The sequence below is a fragment of the Leiobunum rupestre genome, chromosome 6, assembly GCF_980474605.1.
Source record: "Leiobunum rupestre chromosome 6, qqLeiRupe1.1.hap1, whole genome shotgun sequence".
NCBI lineage: Eukaryota > Metazoa > Arthropoda > Arachnida > Opiliones > Sclerosomatidae > Leiobunum > Leiobunum rupestre.
Window position 1 is genome coordinate 54,862,577 of NC_143389.1, and position 24,242 is coordinate 54,886,818.

The 24,242-nt window shown below is 40.2% G+C and overlaps 2 protein-coding genes across 4 annotated transcripts; both read right to left on the reverse strand.

Annotated features, from left to right (window-relative positions):
* Window positions 1–454: 454 nt before the first annotated feature.
* On the reverse strand, window positions 455–7,961 carry yata (N-terminal kinase-like protein yata). 2 transcript variants are annotated; one of them, XM_090178456.1, is made up of 16 exons: window positions 7,819–7,961; window positions 7,450–7,563; window positions 7,332–7,388; window positions 7,185–7,265; window positions 7,003–7,128; window positions 6,728–6,933; window positions 6,564–6,654; window positions 6,180–6,494; window positions 5,897–6,118; window positions 5,739–5,831; window positions 5,594–5,656; window positions 5,260–5,524; window positions 5,067–5,195; window positions 4,849–4,994; window positions 730–955; window positions 455–669 (listed from the first exon to the last, which is right to left on the reverse strand). In XM_090178456.1, the coding sequence occupies exons 2-16, from the start codon at window positions 7,558–7,560 to the stop codon at window positions 536–538; spliced, it is 2,265 nt and encodes a 754-aa protein (XP_090034582.1). In that variant the 5' UTR covers window positions 7,561–7,563; window positions 7,819–7,961; the 3' UTR covers window positions 455–535. The 2 variants fall into 2 exon arrangements, with proteins under 2 accessions (XP_090034582.1, XP_090034583.1); XM_090178457.1 differs by lacking the exon at window positions 7,332–7,388.
* Window positions 7,962–21,332: 13,371 nt separating this feature from the next.
* LOC149942638 (uncharacterized) lies at window positions 21,333–24,242 on the reverse strand. 2 transcript variants are annotated; one of them, XM_090178307.1, is made up of 3 exons: window positions 23,734–24,242; window positions 23,347–23,664; window positions 21,333–21,820 (listed from the first exon to the last, which is right to left on the reverse strand). In XM_090178307.1, exons 1-2 carry the CDS (start codon window positions 23,959–23,961, stop codon window positions 23,347–23,349), a joined length of 546 nt encoding a protein of 181 aa, XP_090034433.1. In that variant the 5' UTR covers window positions 23,962–24,242; the 3' UTR covers window positions 21,333–21,820. The 2 variants fall into 2 exon arrangements, with proteins under 2 accessions (XP_090034433.1, XP_090034432.1); XM_090178306.1 differs by having other exon boundaries at window positions 23,339–23,664; window positions 23,734–24,241.

Below are 24,242 nucleotides of genomic sequence, written 5' to 3' on the forward strand. Positions count from 1 at the left end.
TCTACCATACAGTTGTTTTCCTTCCTCCCCAAGAAAATACGATTCCATCCACTTAGACCTGGAAATTTGACGTCACTTTTTCGTTAATCCAAGTGTAAATTACGTTCGAGTAATGTTGGCTATAGTAATTTAACGAATACCGATTTTGTACAGATTTTTTTAACGGTACAACATGTCCATCCCTTTTATCGGTTTTCCCAAAACATCCTGACAGGAATTAACGTTAGCTATGTTAAAGCCAGATTTTTAAAAGTCCAAGAACATTTTTCTCTCACAAAAGCACCTTTCCTTAATCGACGAAAAAATTTGATTTCGCTAATTTATCTTGATTAATAAGTAATTCCGACGCGAACCGATAAAACTGTAGAATCACGATATTGGTAATCCATATTACAAGTTATGCATGGGTGGAGGGGAAAATGAAGTTTGTAGATTGTATAATTTATGATAAAAAAATTATATTTTCGTATAATTTGAAAATTTCATTATGACTGTAATAATATACACAACACATTCTATATAAAAAGAAAAATTATCACATTTTCTTGGCTCCCAATTTAAGTGGTCCTTTAACAGCTTGACGAGCTGCTTTACGCTCCTCCATTTTCCTCTGATTCTCCATCCTTTTCGCCTCTAAACGCTTTTCCCTTTCTAACTTCTTTTCATTGGCTGAAAATCGAAGAATTACACGAATATGAGTCATATGGGCGACGAAAATTTTATTTTCACCATTGAAAGGATCCTCCCACGTTTCACCCCAAACGGAACCAGATTCATCAGCGGTGCTTTTAGCCGCTAAAGGACTAGACCTCAAATTAAGATCGTCTTGTGGTGAGGTACTCTTAGGACTTTCTTGCGTTTCCCTGGTGATGTTAAAGTCCAACCAATCGTCGCCTTGGTCCCAACCATCCGCTTCGCCAAGTTCATTTGTATTGCTTATACTAATGCCAGGGTCCTGAGTAAATAAAAAAATATTTTGAATTTCAATGACCACCAAATTTTAAAGACGTTATGAGCGGGCTAAGCACATTTCGAGTAAACCAAGCAGAAATATATCGTTTATTAAAAGATTGCCGACTTAGTTTCTGAAATGAGTGCCAAAAGAGGAGAGAGCCCCATTATTTTTCCAAATTTGTAAGAAACGAGAGGAGCACTGATTTCGTTCCTCAAAGAAATATGAAAAAAGGGGGGGATTCCGTTTCTCAAAAAAGCGCGAAATGAAAAGTCAACAAAAACGAAGTGCAAATTAATTTTTCAATTTACGACCAAAAACCGTGTGACGCCGATTTCGTTTCTCAACTTAATGGCCGAAAACTGCGTGACGCCGATTTCGTTTCTCAACTTAATGGCCGAAAACTGTGTGACGCCTATTTCGTTTCTCAACTTAATGCCAAAAACACTGTGACGCCGATTTCGTTTCTCAACATATGGGCCGAAAACCGTGTGACGCCTATATCGTTTCTCAACTTAATGGCCGAAAACAGTGTAACGCCGATTTTGATTCTCAACTTAATGGCCGAAAACAGTGTGACGCCGATTTTGTTTCTCAACTTAATGGCCGAAACAGTGTGACGCCGATTTTGATTCTCAACTTAATGGCCGAAAACAGTGTGACGCCGATTTTGTTTCTCAACTTAATGGCCGAAAACAGTGTGACGCCGATTTTGTTTCTCAACTTAGGGCCAAAATGTTGTGACGCTAATTTCGTTTTTCAACTTAATGGCCGAAAACGGTGTGACGCCGATTTCGTTTCTCAACTTAATGCCAAAAACACTGTGACGCCGATTTCGTTTCTTAACTTAGGGCCAAAAACAGTTTGACGTCGATTTCGTTTCTCAACTTAATGGCCGAAAACGGTGTGACGCCGATTTCGTTTCTCAACTTAATGGCCGAAAACTGTGTGACGCCTATTTCGTTTCTCAACTTAATGGGCGAAAGCACTGTGACGCCGATTTCGTTTCCCAACTTAATGGCCGAAAGCACTGTGACGCCGATTTCGTTTCCCAACTTAATTCCAAAAACACTGTGACGCCGATTTCGTTTCTCAACTTAATGCCAAAAACACTGTGACGCCGATTTCGTTTCTCAACTTAGGGCCAAAAACAGTTTGACGTCGATTTCGTTTCTCAACTTAATGGCCAAAAACACTGTGACGCCGATTTCGTTTCTCAACTTAATGGGCGAAAACGGTGTGACGCCGATTTCGTTTCTCAACTTATGGGCCGAAAACCGTGTGACGCCTATATCGTTTCTCAACTTAATGGCCGAAAACAGTGTGACGACGATTTTTTTTCTCAAATTAATTTCCGAAAACGGTGTGACGCCGATTTCGTTTCTCAACTTAAGGCCAAAAACACTGTGACGCCGATTTCGTTTCTCAACATATGGGCCGAAAACCGTGTGACGCCTATCTCGTTTCTCAACTTAATGGCCGAAAACAGTGTGACGCTGATTTTGTTTCTCAACTTAGGGCCAAAATGTTGTGACGCCGATTTCGTTTCTCAAATTAATTTCCGAAAACGGTGTGACGCCGATTTCGTTTCTCAACTTAATGGCCGAAAACGGTGTGACGCCGATTTCGTTTCTCAACTTAATGGGCGAAAACGGTGTGACGCCGATTTCGTTTCTCAACTTATGGGCCGAAAACCGTGTGACGCCTATATAGTTTCTCAACTTAATGGCCGAAAACGGTGTGACGCCGATTTCGTTTCTCAACTTAATGGGCGAAAACGGTGTGACGCCGATTTCGTTTCTCAACTTATGGGCCGAAAACCGTGTGACGCCTATATCGTTTCTCAACTTAATGGCCGAAAACAGTGTGACGACGATTTTTTTTCTCAACTTAGGGCCAAAATGTTGTGACGCCGATTTCGTTTCTCAAATTAATTTCCGAAAACGGTGTGACGCCGATTTCGTTTCTCAACTTATGGGCCGAAAACCGTGTGACGCCTATATCGTTTCTCAACTTAATGGCCGAAAACAGTGTGACGCCGATTTTTTTTCTCAACTTAATGGCCGAAAACGGTGTGACGTCGATTTCGTTTCTCAACTTAGGGCCAAAAACAGTTTGACGTCGATTTCGTTTCTCAACTTAATGGCCGAAAACGGTGTGACGCCGATTTCGTTTCTCAACTTAATGCCAAAAACACTGTGACGCCGATTTCGTTTCTCAACTTAATGGGCGAAAACGGTGTGACGCCGATTTCGTTTCTCAACTTATGGGCCGAAAACCGTGTGACGCCTATATCGTTTCTCAACTTAATGGCCGAAAACAGTGTGACGACGATTTTTTTTCTCAAATTAATTTCCGAAAACGGTGTGACGCCGATTTCGTTTCTCAACTTAAGGCCAAAAACACTGTGACGCCGATTTCGTTTCTCAACATATGGGCCGAAAACCGTGTGACGCCTATCTCGTTTCTCAACTTAATGGCCGAAAACAGTGTGACGCTGATTTTGTTTCTCAACTTAGGGCCAAAATGTTGTGACGCCGATTTCGTTTCTCAAATTAATTTCCGAAAACGGTGTGACGCCGATTTCGTTTCTCAACTTAATGGCCGAAAACGGTGTGACGCCGATTTCGTTTCTCAACTTAATGGGCGAAAACGGTGTGACGCCGATTTCGTTTCTCAACTTATGGGCCGAAAACCGTGTGACGCCTATATAGTTTCTCAACTTAATGGCCGAAAACGGTGTGACGCCGATTTCGTTTCTCAACTTAATGGGCGAAAACGGTGTGACGCCGATTTCGTTTCTCAACTTATGGGCCGAAAACCGTGTGACGCCTATATCGTTTCTCAACTTAATGGCCGAAAACAGTGTGACGACGATTTTTTTTCTCAACTTAGGGCCAAAATGTTGTGACGCCGATTTCGTTTCTCAAATTAATTTCCGAAAACGGTGTGACGCCGATTTCGTTTCTCAACTTATGGGCCGAAAACCGTGTGACGCCTATATCGTTTCTCAACTTAATGGCCGAAAACAGTGTGACGCCGATTTTTTTTCTCAACTTAATGGCCGAAAACGGTGTGACGTCGATTTCGTTTCTCAACTTAGGGCCAAAAACAGTTTGACGTCGATTTCGTTTCTCAACTTAATGGCCGAAAACGGTGTGACGCCGATTTCGTTTCTCAACTTAATGCCAAAAACACTGTGACGCCGATTTCGTTTCTCAACTTAATGGGCGAAAACGGTGTGACGCCGATTTCGTTTCTCAACTTATGGGCCGAAAACCGTGTGACGCCTATATCGTTTCTCAACTTAATGGCCGAAAACAGTGTGACGACGATTTTTTTTCTCAAATTAATTTCCGAAAACGGTGTGACGCCGATTTCGTTTCTCAACTTAATGCCAAAAACACTGTGACGCCGATTTCGTTTCTCAACATATGGGCCGAAAACCGTGTGACGCCTATATCGTTTCTCAACTTAATGGCCGAAAACAGTGTGACGCTGATTTTGTTTCTCAACTTAGGGCCAAAATGTTGTGACGCCGATTTCGTTTCTCAAATTAATTTCCGAAAACGGTGTGACGCCGATTTCGTTTCTCAACTTAATGGCCGAAAACAGTGTGACGCCGATTTTGTTTCTGAACTTAGGGCCAAAATGTTGTGACGCCGATTTCGTTTCTCAACTTAATGGGTGAAAACGGTGTGACGCCGATTTCGTTTCTCAACTTAATGCCCAAAAACACTGTGACGCCGATTTCGTTTCTCAACTTAATGGCCGAAAACGGTGTGACGTCGATTTCGTTTCTCAACTTAATGGCCGAAAACAGTGAGTATTTGATAATCAAGCTTAGCAGTTCTTCAGTAAAAATGCCCAACACTGGGTGATATTAGGACAATAACCTCATTCCAATCACTGTCATCCCATTGATTTTCTTCATTTGGAGAAGGTGTTACATCTTGATTTATTGTATTGGGAGAAATATCGCGGCCACTTGAAGATTCTTTTTCACTCGAATGTACTGAGCTTGGTAGACTTTTTGCACTTTCTAGATGTACAATTCAAAAAAGTAATTTAAGTTTTACTAGAAAAACTTGATTAGTATAATTAAAAAATTTACCTTTATCCGGGGAAGTTTTGGGTTTCGAGTTTTTATAAAACTTTGATGTTAGATTCGTGACAGCCCATCCAGCTAAACTAGAAGCTATCGAGGCTGAACTACTTCCGCTGGCCGAATTAACATTAGCCTCTGCAAAAAAAAATTAAATGATTAAATTATAAGCCTAACCAGGTGCGTCACTAAGCCTAATTACCCATTTCCTCAATTAAGGATGGATCTTCTGATACTTTCTCAAGTTTACTAAGGAACACTTTACTGGCTCTAAAAGCCTGATCTCGAACGCTTTTTTCCGGATCAACCATCAAATGACAGAGAGCTGGTAAAATTTTCTTCGCCCAATCTTGTACTGTAAAGAAACCTTGTGTGGAACTGAAAGCCATAATTCCAGCAATTCTCGATGGCGGGAACGGATCCCTCATGGCTCTCGCAAATGCAGTTACTAACACTTTTTGCCGTACCTAATACAAACATTTTGCATAAATGAATTACTTTAATAATTTTGTTTCATTGGTAAATGTGAAAATTACCTGAGGGTGCAAATAAATTGATATTTTCCCAAGGCAAACAGTTACATTTGTCCTAATTCCACCCTAAATTACATTAATTGTTTGTAAAACCTTCTTAACACATGGATTAATAGTAGGTTTAAAACATTATACATGTAATAAATACCTGTTCATCTTTAACTTGCAGTCGAGAAAAATGTTTCATAACTTCTTCATTCAAATTGTGATAATTTAGTTTAGGAGCCATGTGCAACATACACTAAAAAATGATTAAAAAAAACATTTAAATTTTAAAATTATTTCAATATGCAAAGATAAACCCACTTTTATGGTTTCCTCTCTTATAACTGGATTTGTGTCGAGAAAACCTTGCGCAACTTGAGGGAATATTTGGTCATTAACTAACGGAGGTTCACAATGTTGTATGAATAATTCCATCTGTTGCAGTAATTTCGCTCGTGTGGAACGATCTTTCGAACTAAACAGTTTTACAATACAAGGCACTATTTTCTTTTGATATTCGTCACTCTCCAATAGTTTTCCAATCTAGAAATAGCTTAATTAAAATTCAAAACTTAGGCTACACTGATAGCGTCAAAAAACTTACTTTAAAAATAGGGTTTAATATAGCTGAGCCTGCGTTTCCGAACTCAAAAGAATTTATTAGTTGAGGAAGTATTTTGTATTTGCAAATATCATTTGGAAAGGAATCTAAGAGATTGCTGATATTTGAAAAGAACTGTGAGAGTTCATTGCTATCTTTCACTTGAATTTCTTCTAAAAAGATCATACAGTCCACGAAGCGGTTTTTCATGTAACCAGAGTTGCTTTTGCATTTAGTGATAAATTCACCCGGACTCAACCTTTTGCTAGGATTGGCTGCTACTAGTTCGCAATAGAAAGGAGATAAACTCTTTGGGATCTAAGTAATAATGAACCCTAGTGTGTTAGTAAAGGTTTTTGTCAGTTTCTAAAAATAAAATAAAATTACTTTTCCTAGCGTTTTAAGAGAGGATGGATTTGCTAACGGACCGTTAAAAATTTCCCATATTAAGCAGCCTAAGCCCCAGCTATCATATGACCTGATAAATGAGAGTATGAAAGTTAAATGTTATCACTTATCAGTTTTGAAAAGTAGTTGTAAATTATACAAACCATTTTTGACCAGTGCTATTTGTTCCGTGTTCCGGTACTCTATAAATATCTAATGAACTGGGTTTTGGAGGTGGTCTGTCTGATGTAGGGCCAACGTACTCCATTCCACCCAACATCCATTCTCCAGAAAGACTAACGAAAATGGATTCAAGGCAGACATTGTTGTGGATCAGATTACAATCATTCACCAAAAACCAAAGTCCTTTCTACGAAGCAAAACAGAATATACCTTTAGTTTTCAACTATTTTAATTAATGTTTATTAAGGATACTCACTGAAATCTGATGAAGGCCCCAAGAAGTAGCAAACGTCTTTTGTTCATCTGTATAATTGGAATTGGACTCGAAAAAACCATCTAAAGGGCTAACACGTTCAGTGACCAAATACACTATTTTGTCAGTCTATAAAGGAAATAATTTAATTCCATACCCATACTTAAATATTAACGTAACCATACCTCAAAGCTGTCAATATATTTCAGAACATTAGGATGACGGAGCGTTTTTAATCGTTTCACGGCAGCTTTGGCACATGTTAACTACAAATATTTAACTCATGAAATATAATACAAAGAGTGTTTTAATGTATCAATTAAATTTGGTACTTTGATTTCATTTGGACTGCCTTCACAAACAAATACTGATACTTTTTCAAGAGTTTGCTGCAAGCAACATCAGAAACATTTTTAGTTTTTGTCTCAGCTGTGTAAATAGAGTAGTTACTTTTTTCGTTCCATCATGCAACTCCCATGAAGATTTGCTTGAGTAAAGAATTTTTTCATCAATTTCATAAGCAAAATCTTTCAATGGGTCCCTTGAAAATAATGACCACATTCTCTAAAAGGTACAACAATGCACAGTTAGTTTTAGTAGTTTCATAACAATATCAAAATTTTTTTAAAAATGTATTTAAATTCAGTTATGACGAAAAGTTTAATTAATGTCATTTTTTACAAGTTCTCAAGTTGTAAGAAATTATTCTTCTTCTCCCATTGAAAAAAAGAAGAAGAGGGAGTCTAGTGTAATTATGACGTAAGCGAAACAACAAAGGCTTATGAGAAAACCTAAAGCAAAATAATTTTGAGTACTTACTTCCGAAAGCAAGTTAATGACTTATTTAAAACAACTTAAAAACTTTTTCGAATAATTTGCACGAAAATAGACCTGTCAAGTAATATGTTATTAACAAAATAGTGAAGCCGAATTTTGACGTAGGCTTCCTATGACAAAATCCATTCGGCGACCATTTTGAATATGTTTTAGCCTTTTCAGTTTACATAGAGCCACGGAGCGGTCAACGCGAGAAGCTCATAAACTGCTGGATTTGCTATTATACGACGTGTCTGCTTAAAAGTCTTGTAAATAGCACGGTCTGAGGACGGGAGAGTTTCGTTTGGCCAAAGATAATTTAAACTCGTACCCTAGATTCGAAGTCACTCTTATGCCCGTTGCCGATAGCGTTTACCCACTTTCCGCTGGAACTCAGAACAAACTCCATGGTTTGCACCTTACCGCAACCGATGAAGCCCGATTTTTCTGAGGTCACGTGCCGGAATAGGGTAAACGCTTCGTAACAAAACCGTCAATGGGAAAGCTCTCAGTATTCGAATCTAGGGTACGAGTTTAAATTATCTTTGGTTTGGCCGACTGCTCATTTGGTCGACTTAACATTTGTCCAACTGTCAATTTGGCCGACTTCTCAGTCGGCCAAATGGACAGTCGGACAAATGAACAGTGCATTTGGCCGACTGTTCATTTGGCCGACTGCTCATTTGGCCGACTACTTATTTGGCCGACTACTCACTTGGCCGACTGCTCATTTGGTCGACTGCTCACTTGGCCGACTGCTCATTTGGTCGACTGCTCATTTGGCGGTTGGACGATACTAGATTTGTTTGGCTAGGTACTGTCCTCTAGGTCGCGTTTTAGAAGGCCCAGCTTGGTTATAAAGAAGGGGGCTGGAGGGCGCTGGTCCGGCCCCCAGCACTCGAGCGAACTGAGTGCGCGGGGGTGGGGTGCATTTGGCCGACTCCTCATTTGGCCGACTCCTCATTTGACCGACTTTTCATTTGGCCGACTGCTCATATGTCCGACTGCCCATTTGACCGACAGCTCATTTGGTCGACTTTTCGGTCGGCCAAATGAGCAGACCATATGGCCGACTACTCATTAGGCCGACTACTCATTTGGCCGACTACTCTTTTAGCCGAAATTCTCATCGGCCAAATGAACAGCCCATTTGACCGACTGCTCATTTGTCCGACTACTCATTTGACCGACTGCTCGTTTGGCCGACTGCTCGTTTGACCGACTACTCGTTTGACCAACTACTCGTTTGGCCGACTACTCGTTTCGCCGACTGCTCATTTCGCCGACTGCTCATTTTACCGACTGCTCATTAGACCGACTGCTCATTTGACCGACTCTTATACTATAGCCTGTCCTTATCTATGTCTTTAGTGTTAGGTTGACTTATAGAACTGGCAATTTATTCTAAGTATTGGCGCCTAACGGCGGCGCGCACTCACTTCGCTCGAGCGCTGGGGGGCCGGACCGGCGCCCCCCCCAGCCCCGTTCTTTATAACCAAGCTGGGCCTTCTAAAACGCGACCTAGAGGACAGTACTTAGCCAAACGCACCTAGTATCGTCCAAATGCCAAATGAGCAGTCGGCCAAATGAGCAGTCGGCGAAATGAGTAGTCGACCAAACGAGTAGTCGGCCAAACGAGCAGTCGGCCAAACGAGCAGTCGGCCAAACGAGCAGTCGGCCAAACGAGTAGTCGGTCAAACGAGCAGTCGGCCAAACGAGCAGTCGGCCAAACGAGCAGTTGGCCAAACGAGCAGTCGGTCAAATGCACTGTCCATTTGGCCGACTGCCCATTAGGCCAACTTCTCAGTCGGTCAAATGGACAGTCGGACAAATGTTCAGTCGGCCAAATGAGCAGTCCATTTGGCCGACTGTCCATTTGTCCGACTTCTCAGTCGGACAAATGTGCAGTCAGCCAAATGGACAGTCGGCGTAACGTGTATTTTGTGGTCGGCCAAATGAGAAGTCGGCCAAACGAAACTCTCCCGTGCGGCGGCGCCGTCAGGTGCCAATACTTTGAATACATATTTCCCGTTCCATAAGTCAACCTAACACTAAAGACATAGTATAGGACAGGCTATAGTATAACAGTCGGTCAAATGAGCAGTCGTTCAAATGAGCAGTCGTTCAAATGAGCAGTCGGTCAAATGAGCAGTCAGCTAAAAGACTAGTCGGCCATATGCTCTGCTCATTTGGCCAAATGAAAAGTCGGCCAAATGAAGAGTCGGCCAAATGAGGAGTCGACCAAATGTACCCCACCCCTGAGGACTACAGGACAAAATCCTGTTCATTAATTGCTCGGACCAGTTTATTAATTGAAAAACTAGGGGTCACAGATCCTTGGGACCTGTTAATTAATAGTGAGATTTCCTAAACATTAAGTAGATGTTTTGTTTAATATTTAATAGTTTCAAACAATATTATGTTTGAATCGCGAGTCCCCTTGCTCAGTACCACTCACACTTTTCCCGCGAGTTTTTTTTTGTGGAAATGGGATGCCCGGCAGCACAAAGCGACTGAGTCAGTGAGCAAAGACCAATGTTACTAGAGATTTGAGCAAAGACTATATAACACTACGCTAAAAGACTTTATATAGTCTTTTCATTCTTTTGTTGTGAGTCAGCGGCGCAGTGAAAGTTACAAAACGTTCAAAAATCCATCTTAGACAATATGGAATTAGACGATACCAGAGATGTATTTCTGACGATACTAATATGTTTAATTTTGAATTTGAAAATTCGATTCTATAAGACTCTATAAGCCAAAGATTAAAATTAATATTTTTATCTCAATTATATTTTTACTTCTCCGAGGGGACTATGTCCCCTAGGAGGGGTTATACAATCACCGTGTCTGTCTGTGGGTCTGTCTGTCTGTCAGGCCTGCGAACGCGTTCGCATTTTCGGTGCAAAGTGTAATCACTGCGTACGCAGTTTCTTGAGATCTCTGCGTTCGCAGTTTCTCGAAGGGTTAGCAAAACCACCGTGTGACGTTGAGCGTTAACGGATTCAATTGCGGTTGTGTTTGTATGGGCGTTTTCTCTCCAACTTCTTCTTAATGACTTTGGGACGGACCGAGTGCTGAGTGTAATGCTACCTCTCAACGTCCAATGGCAGGGTCTCCACCAGTTGTACACGGTATTCGTCTTAGTATCAATTTGCAATCGCATCGGGTGGGATTTGAACCCGAAATTTTGGTTTAATTGAAATAGAATTGAAATTGAAATTATTGCATCGAAGAAATTCTAATTTAGCGTTTCTCTATTGATTAAAAACAAATGCGCCATCCAGGTTTCGAACCCAGGCCTTTCGGCTTGGCAGTCGAGCGCTCTACCACAGAACCACCGATAGCTGCTTAGGTTCACTGAAATTAAGACACGCATCGTAAGCATAATAGGTAATAAAGTCTTTTTTTATGAATGAATTTATGAAGGCCTAATCTGTTTTTTTACGAATGAAATTTTAAAGGTTAAATCTTGTTTTAGCGCAGTCAGACGAGATAAGAGGGTTAAAGGGTAGACCCTGTGGGTGGTCCACTTTGTTAGTTTTTTGTTATTTATTTACGGGTATTATTAACGACCTATATATAGTTGTGTTAATTCAAAGGAGATAATTTAACGTTTATTCCTTTAAGAGCTGGCGGTTAGTCAAGTTGCTCTCTGTGCTTTGTTGATGGTAAGGTTTTTGCTTCTTGTAAATATATTTGGTGTGGATATTTGGATATCCACGATTTCTAACGCAGTCAATGATTTCCTGGGTGTGCGAGTCATTATATGATATTGGAAATTTAACGGCATTGGTCTTTTTCATGCGGTATGTGTCACAACGTCAACTGGAAGTCTACGAGTGTTGAAATAAAATGAGCGTTAAAGATGCGGCAAGTATTTCGTAAGCGAGAAAAATACAATTACCATCTGTAGATATTTCTTTCATTAAAATTTGCTTAGTATTATATTCAACTGATAAACATGTACTGTAAAAAGGGTAAAATGCAATTGTGCATTGTTTTAGTAAGTCTAACTCGCTGTTGTAACTACTTAATTTATAATATTCTGAATAAGTTAAACTCGATTGTTTCGTCTAAATTATTTAAAACTAAAATTAAAATTTTATACCGGGCAGGGTTTGAACCGAGAATACGTTTTTCGTAAATAACTCTGAATTGCCGAGATATCTTTGGGGATCGTGTCGAGAAATTAATACCACTATAGGACCATTCTTCCGAGGAGAGGTATATTTTGGCTTGCCAACTTGTTATATTTATCACATAACTTAAATACTTTGTGATACTTAAACGCAAATAGTACCCGAGGTTTTGATAATACCATAAGAATATCAAGGCCCTATTATAGTATGACAATCCAGTATATGAAAGTAATTCCTGTGATACAAATATGAAAATAAAGTTACTATATTAAACATTAATACGAAATTATTGGCTTTACATTAGTCTATTGCGTACCGTTCCATTATCTACAAACATAATCCTGGGCTATTAATCTAACCATAAAACAAAAAGCAATTTAATACAGGACCAGGAGGCCTATTCTGTAAATATTCGAAATCCAATTTTCGATCGAAAACTAGATTTCGAACTTCGAGATCTCGACGAATGGTAATCGGTAAAGATTTCGAATAAGCATACATCAATGCAAATTGTCGAAGTCGATTTCGACATGGTATAGGCAAGAATGTATTGAAGTTACTAAGAATATTTCAGCATAGCATTAATCCCTGGTACCATCCTCACAGCTTTTGTGGAGAAAGTTCGTCTGCATTTAAGGCGCATTCAAGGTTATACCATATAGCAAACTTGAATGGGAAAGCAGACGAATTTAAGCTACAAAGGCTGCGAGGATGGGAATCAGAATCATGTAGTCCAATATTCTTAGTCACTTCAATACATTCTTGGTATAGGGTATCGAGATCGAATTCCCAGTCGATTTTTTACAGAATTGCCCCCCAGCACACAGTCGTGCAAGAGCCAAGAGCTAATTTTCGAATTGTTAAAGAATTTTAGGCGTTTTCAAAATGCGATTCACTAAACAGTTAAGTGTTGCATTAAAATGACGTTTACACGAAAGTCTACCATTGTTGGGGATATTTTTCTGAAACTGTCTATTAACTTCCGTTTCCCATACATAACGTCGATGACGCGTTTTTCGTTATGGAGCAGGAAGTGACGTAGTTGACCTAATACCCCGTGAATAAGGTTTCATTGGAAAAATAACATTATGACATACTTATGAATTATTATGTTACCATAAGCCTATAACCTCTAAGTTTGAAACGAGCATAGCGCCCTTTGTACCACCACTGGACGGGCGAAAAAGAAGAAATCAGGCGATAGTATCGGCACCTGGTAGAGATAAATTGAAGCTTCTTCCTTCCCCCTTTCTCTCTCTACGCACCTCTCTCTTACCAAAGCAGCTGGCATCATACATTGCGGGACGCGTCACGTTTCTCTTTTCCGCCACCGGGTGGATTTAGCGCTGTACTTTCGCCAGTCGTTTGCTTGAACCAACACTGCCTTTCGATTCAAATTTAGGGTTGATAGCCTTATGATGCTACATATGATAAAAATGAGAGCCAACTCAGAAAATTTCTTGAAAATTGACTGGTAGCACTGCTAACACAATTAAATTATCTTCCAATTTCATGCAACTAGCTGATTCTACCCTGTCATGGCGGCTAGCCTTCGTTACTGTGAATTATCAAACTTTAGCTTGATTTACAGTGTTTTCCATTTGACTCTTCAAGATTCGCTCCGAATCCGTCGCTGATGTAATTGATCTCAATCTGATTGACTGAGAAATGGAATGTTTCGAATATTCGATCTCTTTATTCCCAAGCTGGAAAGGAACACGCGAAAATAAGTGGACCGAGTGCGTTGGAACACAAAAAACTTGCTACAAGAGCGATCTCTATTCGTTGAACAGTCGAAATAGGTAGATCGGTTTCGCGCGATCTCATGGCGCTCGAAAGCAATAAATGGAAAAAGCAATTGATCGGAGCAGATTCGAGCACGCCACATGGAAGGTGATCGGGGCAATCACGAGCGCTCGAGATCAGTCAAATGTAAAAGATTTTATTTTAATAATATAGAAGATTTACACATAGAGGTTTGTATAAAAAAACTTTAAATAAAAGTTCAGTAGCTTTCGAGCTCGTGGCTCAATTTCAACTAACGTAAATTTATTTATTTATTTATTAAAGTTTAATTAATGTCATTTTTTACAAGTTCTCAAGTTGTAAGAAATTATTCTTCTTCTCCCATTGAAAAAAAGAAGAAGAGGGAGTCTAGTGTAATTATGACGTAAGCGAAACAACAAAGGCTTATGAGAAAACCTAAAGCAAAATAATTTTGAGTACTTACTTCCGAAAGCAAGTTAATGACTTATTTAAAACAACTTAAAAACTTTTTCGAATAATTTGCACGAAAATAGACCTGTCAAGTAATATGTTATTAACAAAATAGTGAAGCCGAATTTTGACGTAGGCTTCCTATGACAAAATCCATTCGGCGACCATTTTGAATATGTTTTAGCCTTTTCAGTTTACATAGAGCCACGGAGCGGTCAACGCGAGAAGCTCATAAACTGCTGGATTTGCTATTATACGACGTGTCTGCTTAAAAGTCTTGTAAATAGCACGGTCTGAGGACGGGAGAGTTTCGTTTGGCCAAAGATAATTTAAACTCGTACCCTAGATTCGAAGTCACTCTTATGCCCGTTGCCGATAGCGTTTACCCACTTTCCGCTGGAACTCAGAACAAACTCCATGGTTTGCACCTTACCGCAACCGATGAAGCCCGATTTTTCTGAGGTCACGTGCCGGAATAGGGTAAACGCTTCGTAACAAAACCGTCAATGGGAAAGCTCTCAGTATTCGAATCTAGGGTACGAGTTTAAATTATCTTTGGTTTGGCCGACTGCTCATTTGGTCGACTTAACATTTGTCCAACTGTCAATTTGGCCGACTTCTCAGTCGGCCAAATGGACAGTCGGACAAATGAACAGTGCATTTGGCCGACTGTTCATTTGGCCGACTGCTCATTTGGCCGACTACTTATTTGGCCGACTACTCACTTGGCCGACTGCTCATTTGGTCGACTGCTCACTTGGCCGACTGCTCATTTGGTCGACTGCTCATTTGGCGGTTGGACGATACTAGATTTGTTTGGCTAGGTACTGTCCTCTAGGTCGCGTTTTAGAAGGCCCAGCTTGGTTATAAAGAAGGGGGCTGGAGGGCGCTGGTCCGGCCCCCAGCACTCGAGCGAACTGAGTGCGCGGGGGTGGGGTGCATTTGGCCGACTCCTCATTTGGCCGACTCCTCATTTGACCGACTTTTCATTTGGCCGACTGCTCATATGTCCGACTGCCCATTTGACCGACAGCTCATTTGGTCGACTTTTCGGTCGGCCAAATGAGCAGACCATATGGCCGACTACTCATTAGGCCGACTACTCATTTGGCCGACTACTCTTTTAGCCGAAATTCTCATCGGCCAAATGAACAGCCCATTTGACCGACTGCTCATTTGTCCGACTACTCATTTGACCGACTGCTCGTTTGGCCGACTGCTCGTTTGACCGACTACTCGTTTGACCAACTACTCGTTTGGCCGACTACTCGTTTCGCCGACTGCTCATTTCGCCGACTGCTCATTTTACCGACTGCTCATTAGACCGACTGCTCATTTGACCGACTCTTATACTATAGCCTGTCCTTATCTATGTCTTTAGTGTTAGGTTGACTTATAGAACTGGCAATTTATTCTAAGTATTGGCGCCTAACGGCGGCGCGCACTCACTTCGCTCGAGCGCTGGGGGGCCGGACCGGCGCCCCCCCCAGCCCCGTTCTTTATAACCAAGCTGGGCCTTCTAAAACGCGACCTAGAGGACAGTACTTAGCCAAACGCACCTAGTATCGTCCAAATGCCAAATGAGCAGTCGGCCAAATGAGCAGTCGGCGAAATGAGTAGTCGACCAAACGAGTAGTCGGCCAAACGAGCAGTCGGCCAAACGAGCAGTCGGCCAAACGAGCAGTCGGCCAAACGAGTAGTCGGTCAAACGAGCAGTCGGCCAAACGAGCAGTCGGCCAAACGAGCAGTTGGCCAAACGAGCAGTCGGTCAAATGCACTGTCCATTTGGCCGACTGCCCATTAGGCCAACTTCTCAGTCGGTCAAATGGACAGTCGGACAAATGTTCAGTCGGCCAAATGAGCAGTCCATTTGGCCGACTGTCCATTTGTCCGACTTCTCAGTCGGACAAATGTGCAGTCAGCCAAATGGACAGTCGGCGTAACGTGTATTTTGTGGTCGGCCAAATGAGAAGTCGGCCAAACGAAACTCTCCCGTGCGGCGGCGCCGTCAGGTGCCAATACTTTGAATACATATTTCCCGTTCCATAAGTCAACCTAACACTAAAGACATAGTATAGGACAGGCTATAGTATAACAGTCGGTCAAATGAGCAGTCGTTCAAATGAGCAGTCGTTCAAATGAGCAGTCGGTCAAATGAGCAGTCAGCTAAAAGACTAGTCGGCCATATGCTCTGCTCATTTGGCCAAATGAAAAGTCGGCCAAATGAAGAGTCGGCCAAATGAGGAGTCGACCAAATGTACCCCACCCCTGAGGACTACAGGACAAAATCCTGTTCATTAATTGCTCGGACCAGTTTATTAATTGAAAAACTAGGGGTCACAGATCCTTGGGACCTGTTAATTAATAGTGAGATTTCCTAAACATTAAGTAGATGTTTTGTTTAATATTTAATAGTTTCAAACAATATTATGTTTGAATCGCGAGTCCCCTTGCTCAGTACCACTCACACTTTTCCCGCGAGTTTTTTTTTGTGGAAATGGGATGCCCGGCAGCACAAAGCGACTGAGTCAGTGAGCAAAGACCAATGTTACTAGAGATTTGAGCAAAGACTATATAACACTACGCTAAAAGACTTTATATAGTCTTTTCATTCTTTTGTTGTGAGTCAGCGGCGCAGTGAAAGTTACAAAACGTTCAAAAATCCATCTTAGACAATATGGAATTAGACGATACCAGAGATGTATTTCTGACGATACTAATATGTTTAATTTTGAATTTGAAAATTCGATTCTATAAGACTCTATAAGCCAAAGATTAAAATTAATATTTTTATCTCAATTATATTTTTACTTCTCCGAGGGGACTATGTCCCCTAGGAGGGGTTATACAATCACCGTGTCTGTCTGTGGGTCTGTCTGTCTGTCAGGCCTGCGAACGCGTTCGCATTTTCGGTGCAAAGTGTAATCACTGCGTACGCAGTTTCTTGAGATCTCTGCGTTCGCAGTTTCTCGAAGGGTTAGCAAAACCACCGTGTGACGTTGAGCGTTAACGGATTCAATTGCGGTTGTGTTTGTATGGGCGTTTTCTCTCCAACTTCTTCTTAATGACTTTGGGACGGACCGAGTGCTGAGTGTAATGCTACCTCTCAACGTCCAATGGCAGGGTCTCCACCAGTTGTACACGGTATTCGTCTTAGTATCAATTTGCAATCGCATCGGGTGGGATTTGAACCCGAAATTTTGGTTTAATTGAAATAGAATTGAAATTGAAATTATTGCATCGAAGAAATTCTAATTTAGCGTTTCTCTATTGATTAAAAACAAATGCGCCATCCAGGTTTCGAACCCAGGCCTTTCGGCTTGGCAGTCGAGCGCTCTACCACAGAACCACCGATAGCTGCTTAGGTTCACTGAAATTAAGACACGCATCGTAAGCATAATAGGTAATAAAGTCTTTTTTTATGAATGAATTTATGAAGGCCTAATCTGTTTTTTTACGAATGAAATTTTAAAGGTTAAATCTTGTTTTAGCGCAGTCAGACGAGATAAGAGGGTTAAAGGGTAGACCCTGTGGGTGGTCCACTTTGTTAGTTTTTTGTTATTTATTTACGGGTATTATTAACGACCTATATATAGTTGTGTTAATTCAAAGGAGATAATTTAACGTTTATTCCTTTAAGAGCTGGCGGTTAGTCAAGTTGCTCTCTGTGCTTTGTTGATGGTAAGGTTTTTGCTTCTTGTAAATATATTTGGTGTGGATATTTGGATATCCACGATTTCTAACGCAGTCAATGATTTCCTGGGTGTGCGAGTCATTATATGATATTGGAAATTTAACGGCATTGGTCTTTTTCATGCGGTATGTGTCACAACGTCAACTGGAAGTCTACGAGTGTTGAAATAAAATGAGCGTTAAAGATGCGGCAAGTATTTCGTAAGCGAGAAAAATACAATTACCATCTGTAGATATTTCTTTCATTAAAATTTGCTTAGTATTATATTCAACTGATAAACATGTACTGTAAAAAGGGTAAAATGCAATTGTGCATTGTTTTAGTAAGTCTAACTCGCTGTTGTAACTACTTAATTTATAATATTCTGAATAAGTTAAACTCGATTGTTTCGTCTAAATTATTTAAAACTAAAATTAAAATTTTATACCGGGCAGGGTTTGAACCGAGAATACGTTTTTCGTAAATAACTCTGAATTGCCGAGATATCTTTGGGGATCGTGTCGAGAAATTAATACCACTATAGGACCATTCTTCCGAGGAGAGGTATATTTTGGCTTGCCAACTTGTTATATTTATCACATAACTTAAATACTTTGTGATACTTAAACGCAAATAGTACCCGAGGTTTTGATAATACCATAAGAATATCAAGGCCCTATTATAGTATGACAATCCAGTATATGAAAGTAATTCCTGTGATACAAATATGAAAATAAAGTTACTATATTAAACATTAATACGAAATTATTGGCTTTACATTAGTCTATTGCGTACCGTTCCATTATCTACAAACATAATCCTGGGCTATTAATCTAACCATAAAACAAAAAGCAATTTAATACAGGACCAGGAGGCCTATTCTGTAAATATTCGAAATCAAATTTTCGATCGAAAACTAGATTTCGAACTTCGAGATCTCGACGAATGGTAATCGGTAAAGATTTCGAATAAGCATACATCAATGCAAATTGTCGAAGTCGATTTCGACATGGTATAGGCAAGAATGTATTGAAGTTACTAAGAATATTTCAGCATAGCATTAATCCCTGGTACCATCCTCACAGCTTTTGTGGAGAAAGTTCGTCTGCATTTAAGGCGCATTCAAGGTTATACCATATAGCAAACTTGAATGGGAAAGCAGACGAATTTAAGCTACAAAGGCTGCGAGGATGGGAATCAGAATCATGTAGTCCAATATTCTTAGTCACTTCAATACATTCTTGGTATAGGGTATCGAGATCGAATTCCCAGTCGATTTTTTACAGAATTGCCCCCCAGCACACAGTCGTGCAAGAGCCAAGAGCTAATTTTCGAATTGTTAAAGAATTTTAGGCGTTTTCAAAATGCGATTCACTAAACAGTTAAGTGTTGCATTAAAATGACGTTTACACGAAAGTCTACCATTGTTGGGGATATTTTTCTGAAACTGTCTATTAACTTCCGTTTCCCATACATAACGTCGATGACGCGTTTTTCGTTATGGAGCAGGAAGTGACGTAGTTGACCTAATACCCCGTGAATAAGGTTTCATTGGAAAAATAACATTATGACATACTTATGAATTATTATGTTACCATAAGCCTATAACCTCTAAGTTTGAAACGAGCATAGCGCCCTTTGTACCACCACTGGACGGGCGAAAAAGAAGAAATCAGGCGATAGTATCGGCACCTGGTAGAGATAAATTGAAGCTTCTTCCTTCCCCCTTTCTCTCTCTACGCACCTCTCTCTTACCAAAGCAGCTGGCATCATACATTGCGGGACGCGTCACGTTTCTCTTTTCCGCCACCGGGTGGATTTAGCGCTGTACTTTCGCCAGTCGTTTGCTTGAACCAACACTGCCTTTCGATTCAAATTTAGGGTTGATAGCCTTATGATGCTACATATGATAAAAATGAGAGCCAACTCAGAAAATTTCTTGAAAATTGACTGGTAGCACTGCTAACACAATTAAATTATCTTCCAATTTCATGCAACTAGCTGATTCTACCCTGTCATGGCGGCTAGCCTTCGTTACTGTGAATTATCAAACTTTAGCTTGATTTACAGTGTTTTCCATTTGACTCTTCAAGATTCGCTCCGAATCCGTCGCTGATGTAATTGATCTCAATCTGATTGACTGAGAAATGGAATGTTTCGAATATTCGATCTCTTTATTCCCAAGCTGGAAAGGAACACGCGAAAATAAGTGGACCGAGTGCGTTGGAACACAAAAAACTTGCTACAAGAGCGATCTCTATTCGTTGAACAGTCGAAATAGGTAGATCGGTTTCGCGCGATCTCATGGCGCTCGAAAGCAATAAATGGAAAAAGCAATTGATCGGAGCAGATTCGAGCACGCCACATGGAAGGTGATCGGGGCAATCACGAGCGCTCGAGATCAGTCAAATGTAAAAGATTTTATTTTAATAATATAGAAGATTTACACATAGAGGTTTGTATAAAAAAACTTTAAATAAAAGTTCAGTAGCTTTCGAGCTCGTGGCTCAATTTCAACTAACGTAAATTTATTAATGTTATTGCAACGTTTTCTGTGTAGGGGGCGCCTTTTTACAAATCATCATCACCTTCCCCCCGCCCCCCTATTTATCCTATTTTTCTTAAATTTTACTATCAATAGAAAGCTCAAAATTATCTAGAGCTGTGTATTTTCGTGAATCTTGGGATTTTCGAAATATTATAAAGGCGGCGCCTCCTAATCAAACAATGTATACACTCTTTTTCGCGGTATTTTCCTGGGCGCGTCCATGTTTGATTTTACCCTTTCAGCCCCATCCTCCATTACTGGAACCCAAAGAGTGGATGCTAGACTCCCCGGTGAGGGCAGAGGCAATGGCCGACGAGCGGAAGGCAAGAAAGAGGGGTAAAATAAAGGGGCGAAAAAGAGTGTATAGGCCTAACAACCAAAATGTTTAAAAATAGTAATTTCAATAAAATTTAATTTAAACAGTTCATTTTCCAAATTTTTTAAAAATTATGGTAAGTTTCCCATTGGTTTTCGTTGGGGGCGGGGCTAAATAGGGGTATGGAATTCATGGGAAATTTACTATCCAGCAATGGGAATTTCGACTTTCGATCATTGGCAACACTGAATGCAATTCGATATTCATGGTTGAAATGAATACATTCATGCCTGTACATTTTAGTAAATAAAAAACAAAAGCACTCGGAGCTCTAGAAACCGTCGTCTACAACGGTCTACCAAATAGCGGTTCAGAAACGAATCTACAAATAGCGGTAGTGTCATTTCTAGTGTGTTTTTTTACTAGCCAAGTATGGCTCAAAGCTTTTGTTGATCGGTGTATCAGCAAGTGGTATTTCAATTCGTGTAAATAAAGTCAACTGCGAATTAGTTAAAAGCGATTATTCAATAGAGACTTCAATGTCCAGATGCTTTTCAAATCGAGCTGTTGTTTTAGTAGTGGGCAGCATAATACTGGGTAAATATTTTTCTTTGTGGTCGAATAATATTGGTGACGTCCAGTGGTGTATCTGCTATTTTGCTATCAGGAAAATATTGAGAGGTCCGGCAAAGGACTAGCTACGCGGCTACGCCACATAATACACATATAGAATTTGCGCGGAAATCGTTTTCAAATACAATTTTATTCTTACTTATTTACAAAGGAACCTCGAAAAACTTTAATCGAGTCTAATTTTCCTTTCCATGAATATTAATTTAAATTGACTTCTATTTAAATTGCGGCAAATTCATTAACTATTCTTTCGAAATAAGTAATTCAACTTGGGAATATGGGTTAAGATATAGTTTTCAAAACATTGTATTTCAACGATAATTTACGTAACAATTCGTACATAAACTACATATGTGGAAATCTCGTAGTAAAATATGATAAAACATTTCTATAAACTATTTTTTTTAATAATTTACCCTTGCAACGGAGGTATTAGGACAACCCTTTGCCGATTGAAAAATATTTCGAAAATATTCCTGAAAAGAAATAAGAAACCAGGTCTCAAAGTTCGATATTTCAAAAGTACGTTGAAAGGGAAACACCAAAAGTGCATAACAGTTCGTACCAAGTACGAAGTCATTCACTTTAAATCTATAATTTATACGGCTCTCCGTAGGCACTTACAAGGAGACATCCCGAAGTGTAACCCACCGATTTTGTTCAAACTCGGGGGATTGGTAGACCTTCATGTATAATGAAAAATCCTAAAGGGAATTTATTCAATGGGCAACCGTTTTGCCATGGCAACGAAAAATGTTTTTGACAACAACAAATTTAATATTTCCCATTGAAAATAACATGGGATTCTGAACGATTCCTAGGGCCCCAAAAATTTCAACAAATTTCAAAATTTCGAAAATGCCAAAAATAGAAAAAATAGATAAAAATTGACAAAAAAAACATCAAAACTGATCAAATTTTGATCAATTTGAGGTCCAAATCCCATGTTATTTTCAATGGGAAAATTTAATATTTTGTGTTGCAAAAACATTTTTCGTTGCCATGGCAAAACGGTTGCCCATTAAATAAATTCCCTTTAGGATTTTTCATGATACATGAAGGTCTACCAATCCCCCGAGTTGGAACAAAATCGGTGGGTTACACTTCGGGATGTCTCCTTGTTAGTATGATGGTGAGGTAATGAGGTACTAGATTTTGGTGGACTACAGATTCTGAAGTCCACCATGGTTTTTCTAGAAACCGCAGAAAGAATTAACGCACTTATGTTTAATGTCATTATTAATTTATGGTCTCAGGCAGAAAAATGATCCTTGTTAATATAATTTTCTAGACAAGACAGAGTTTAAGTCAATAAGTCAAGGACTGCTCTCTGAATGGGTAGATGACTTATGTGACTGGTGATCCCCTTTCCTTCAACGTAAATGCGTTATTAGGCGTAACAAGTTCAAACCGTGGCTCGCAGCGATAGGTCTTCCTAACGCTAATAGATAATCAATACCAACTTTCTAATTTCAAGCGTTCCCTTCGAGATCTATCCGATATCGATAATTTGCTAAATAAAAACAAATTATCTTTAAGGTAATATCTTCCATACAAATGAAATTAAACGCTTACTATTAATTAGTACAGAGTGTAATTGATCAGTTAGTGAAATTCAAAATCGGGAATTTCGATATTTAATCAAACCGGAAGTATGTAATATATCTCTTGGTCATAAAAATGAAACGTGTACCTTCGCAAGCCCCAGGACGTTTTCAAAGGGCGCGATTTTCTCGGCAAATCACGGCTCAAAATGTACCACACTTATTAATACGCTGGCGATATAAAAAGTGAAAATTACTCTACATAGGGATATTTATTTAATTTATAAACAACGATTTTCCCCTGTAATAGTTTTACAGCACTTGTATTTCTTCTTTTAAAACGTCTTTTGAAAAATCAGCGGCGTAAGACTGCGATGGTACATATTTAAAGCGAATTTTGCAGTGTATTGTGGAATACTTAAGTATTTAAGAGGGACACGATAAACTTACGATCGAACCTATGTTTTCTCCATTATCGTGGGCGGAGTGACGCTATAAGATTCCGTGACCATTCCGTCATTTCGTTGGACAGTTGTACCCTTAACTTCGGATTGCGTGGATGCTTCCGTCAAAACAGTGGTCGGTATCACTTTCTCGGCGCCGCCGGCCGTTGTCAACTTTGTCGTGGAACTCGCGGAGATCTGCGTCGTCGAGATGTACTCCGTTATTTTGGGTTGAACGGGCGCCACGTTCAAAGAAGGAGCGCACGGAGGGTGTTCCGTTCCGATTCGGGGCGCCGCGGAGGGCATCAACGCACCCTGCGTCTTATTACTCGACTGCGGAAAATATAAACACGAATTTGCCATTTCGTAAAATCCTTTAAAAATCCATTCAAAGACACTGACCTGCATTTTGGGGTCCCAAATAAATACGTAATATAGAGACAAAACGATGGCGGCCATTGAAACGGAAAGGACATACGCCATCACCGTCATCAGACGAATTATCTTTTTGTTCTGTTTAGTTTCGTAGATTTTAGCCTTGTTCTGCTCTCCCGGAAGCTTGATTTTCTCGTCGATCGTGTACGGAGGGTCGTTTTTGACGCTGGAATCGGCGTCGCCGTTGGAACTCATCTTTCCTCCTCCGCTTTTACAAACAACAACGCGTCGATGCGAAATTTATACACGATTCGGTTCGAATCAAAGATAAAAGATTTCGTTAAAAGGGTTAAGTCGAAACGGCTGGAGGATGGAAGGAGAAAGTAAGACGCAAAAACGCGCGCGCGGATTCTCGATTGATGCTCCGCAGCCTCCCTCGACTCTCCGGAGCGTCTGTGGCAAACTCGCCAAATCCCTAGATTCGGAGGGAAAACTGCGGGATGCGAGCTGAGCGGACCTTCAGACGCTGGAACGGA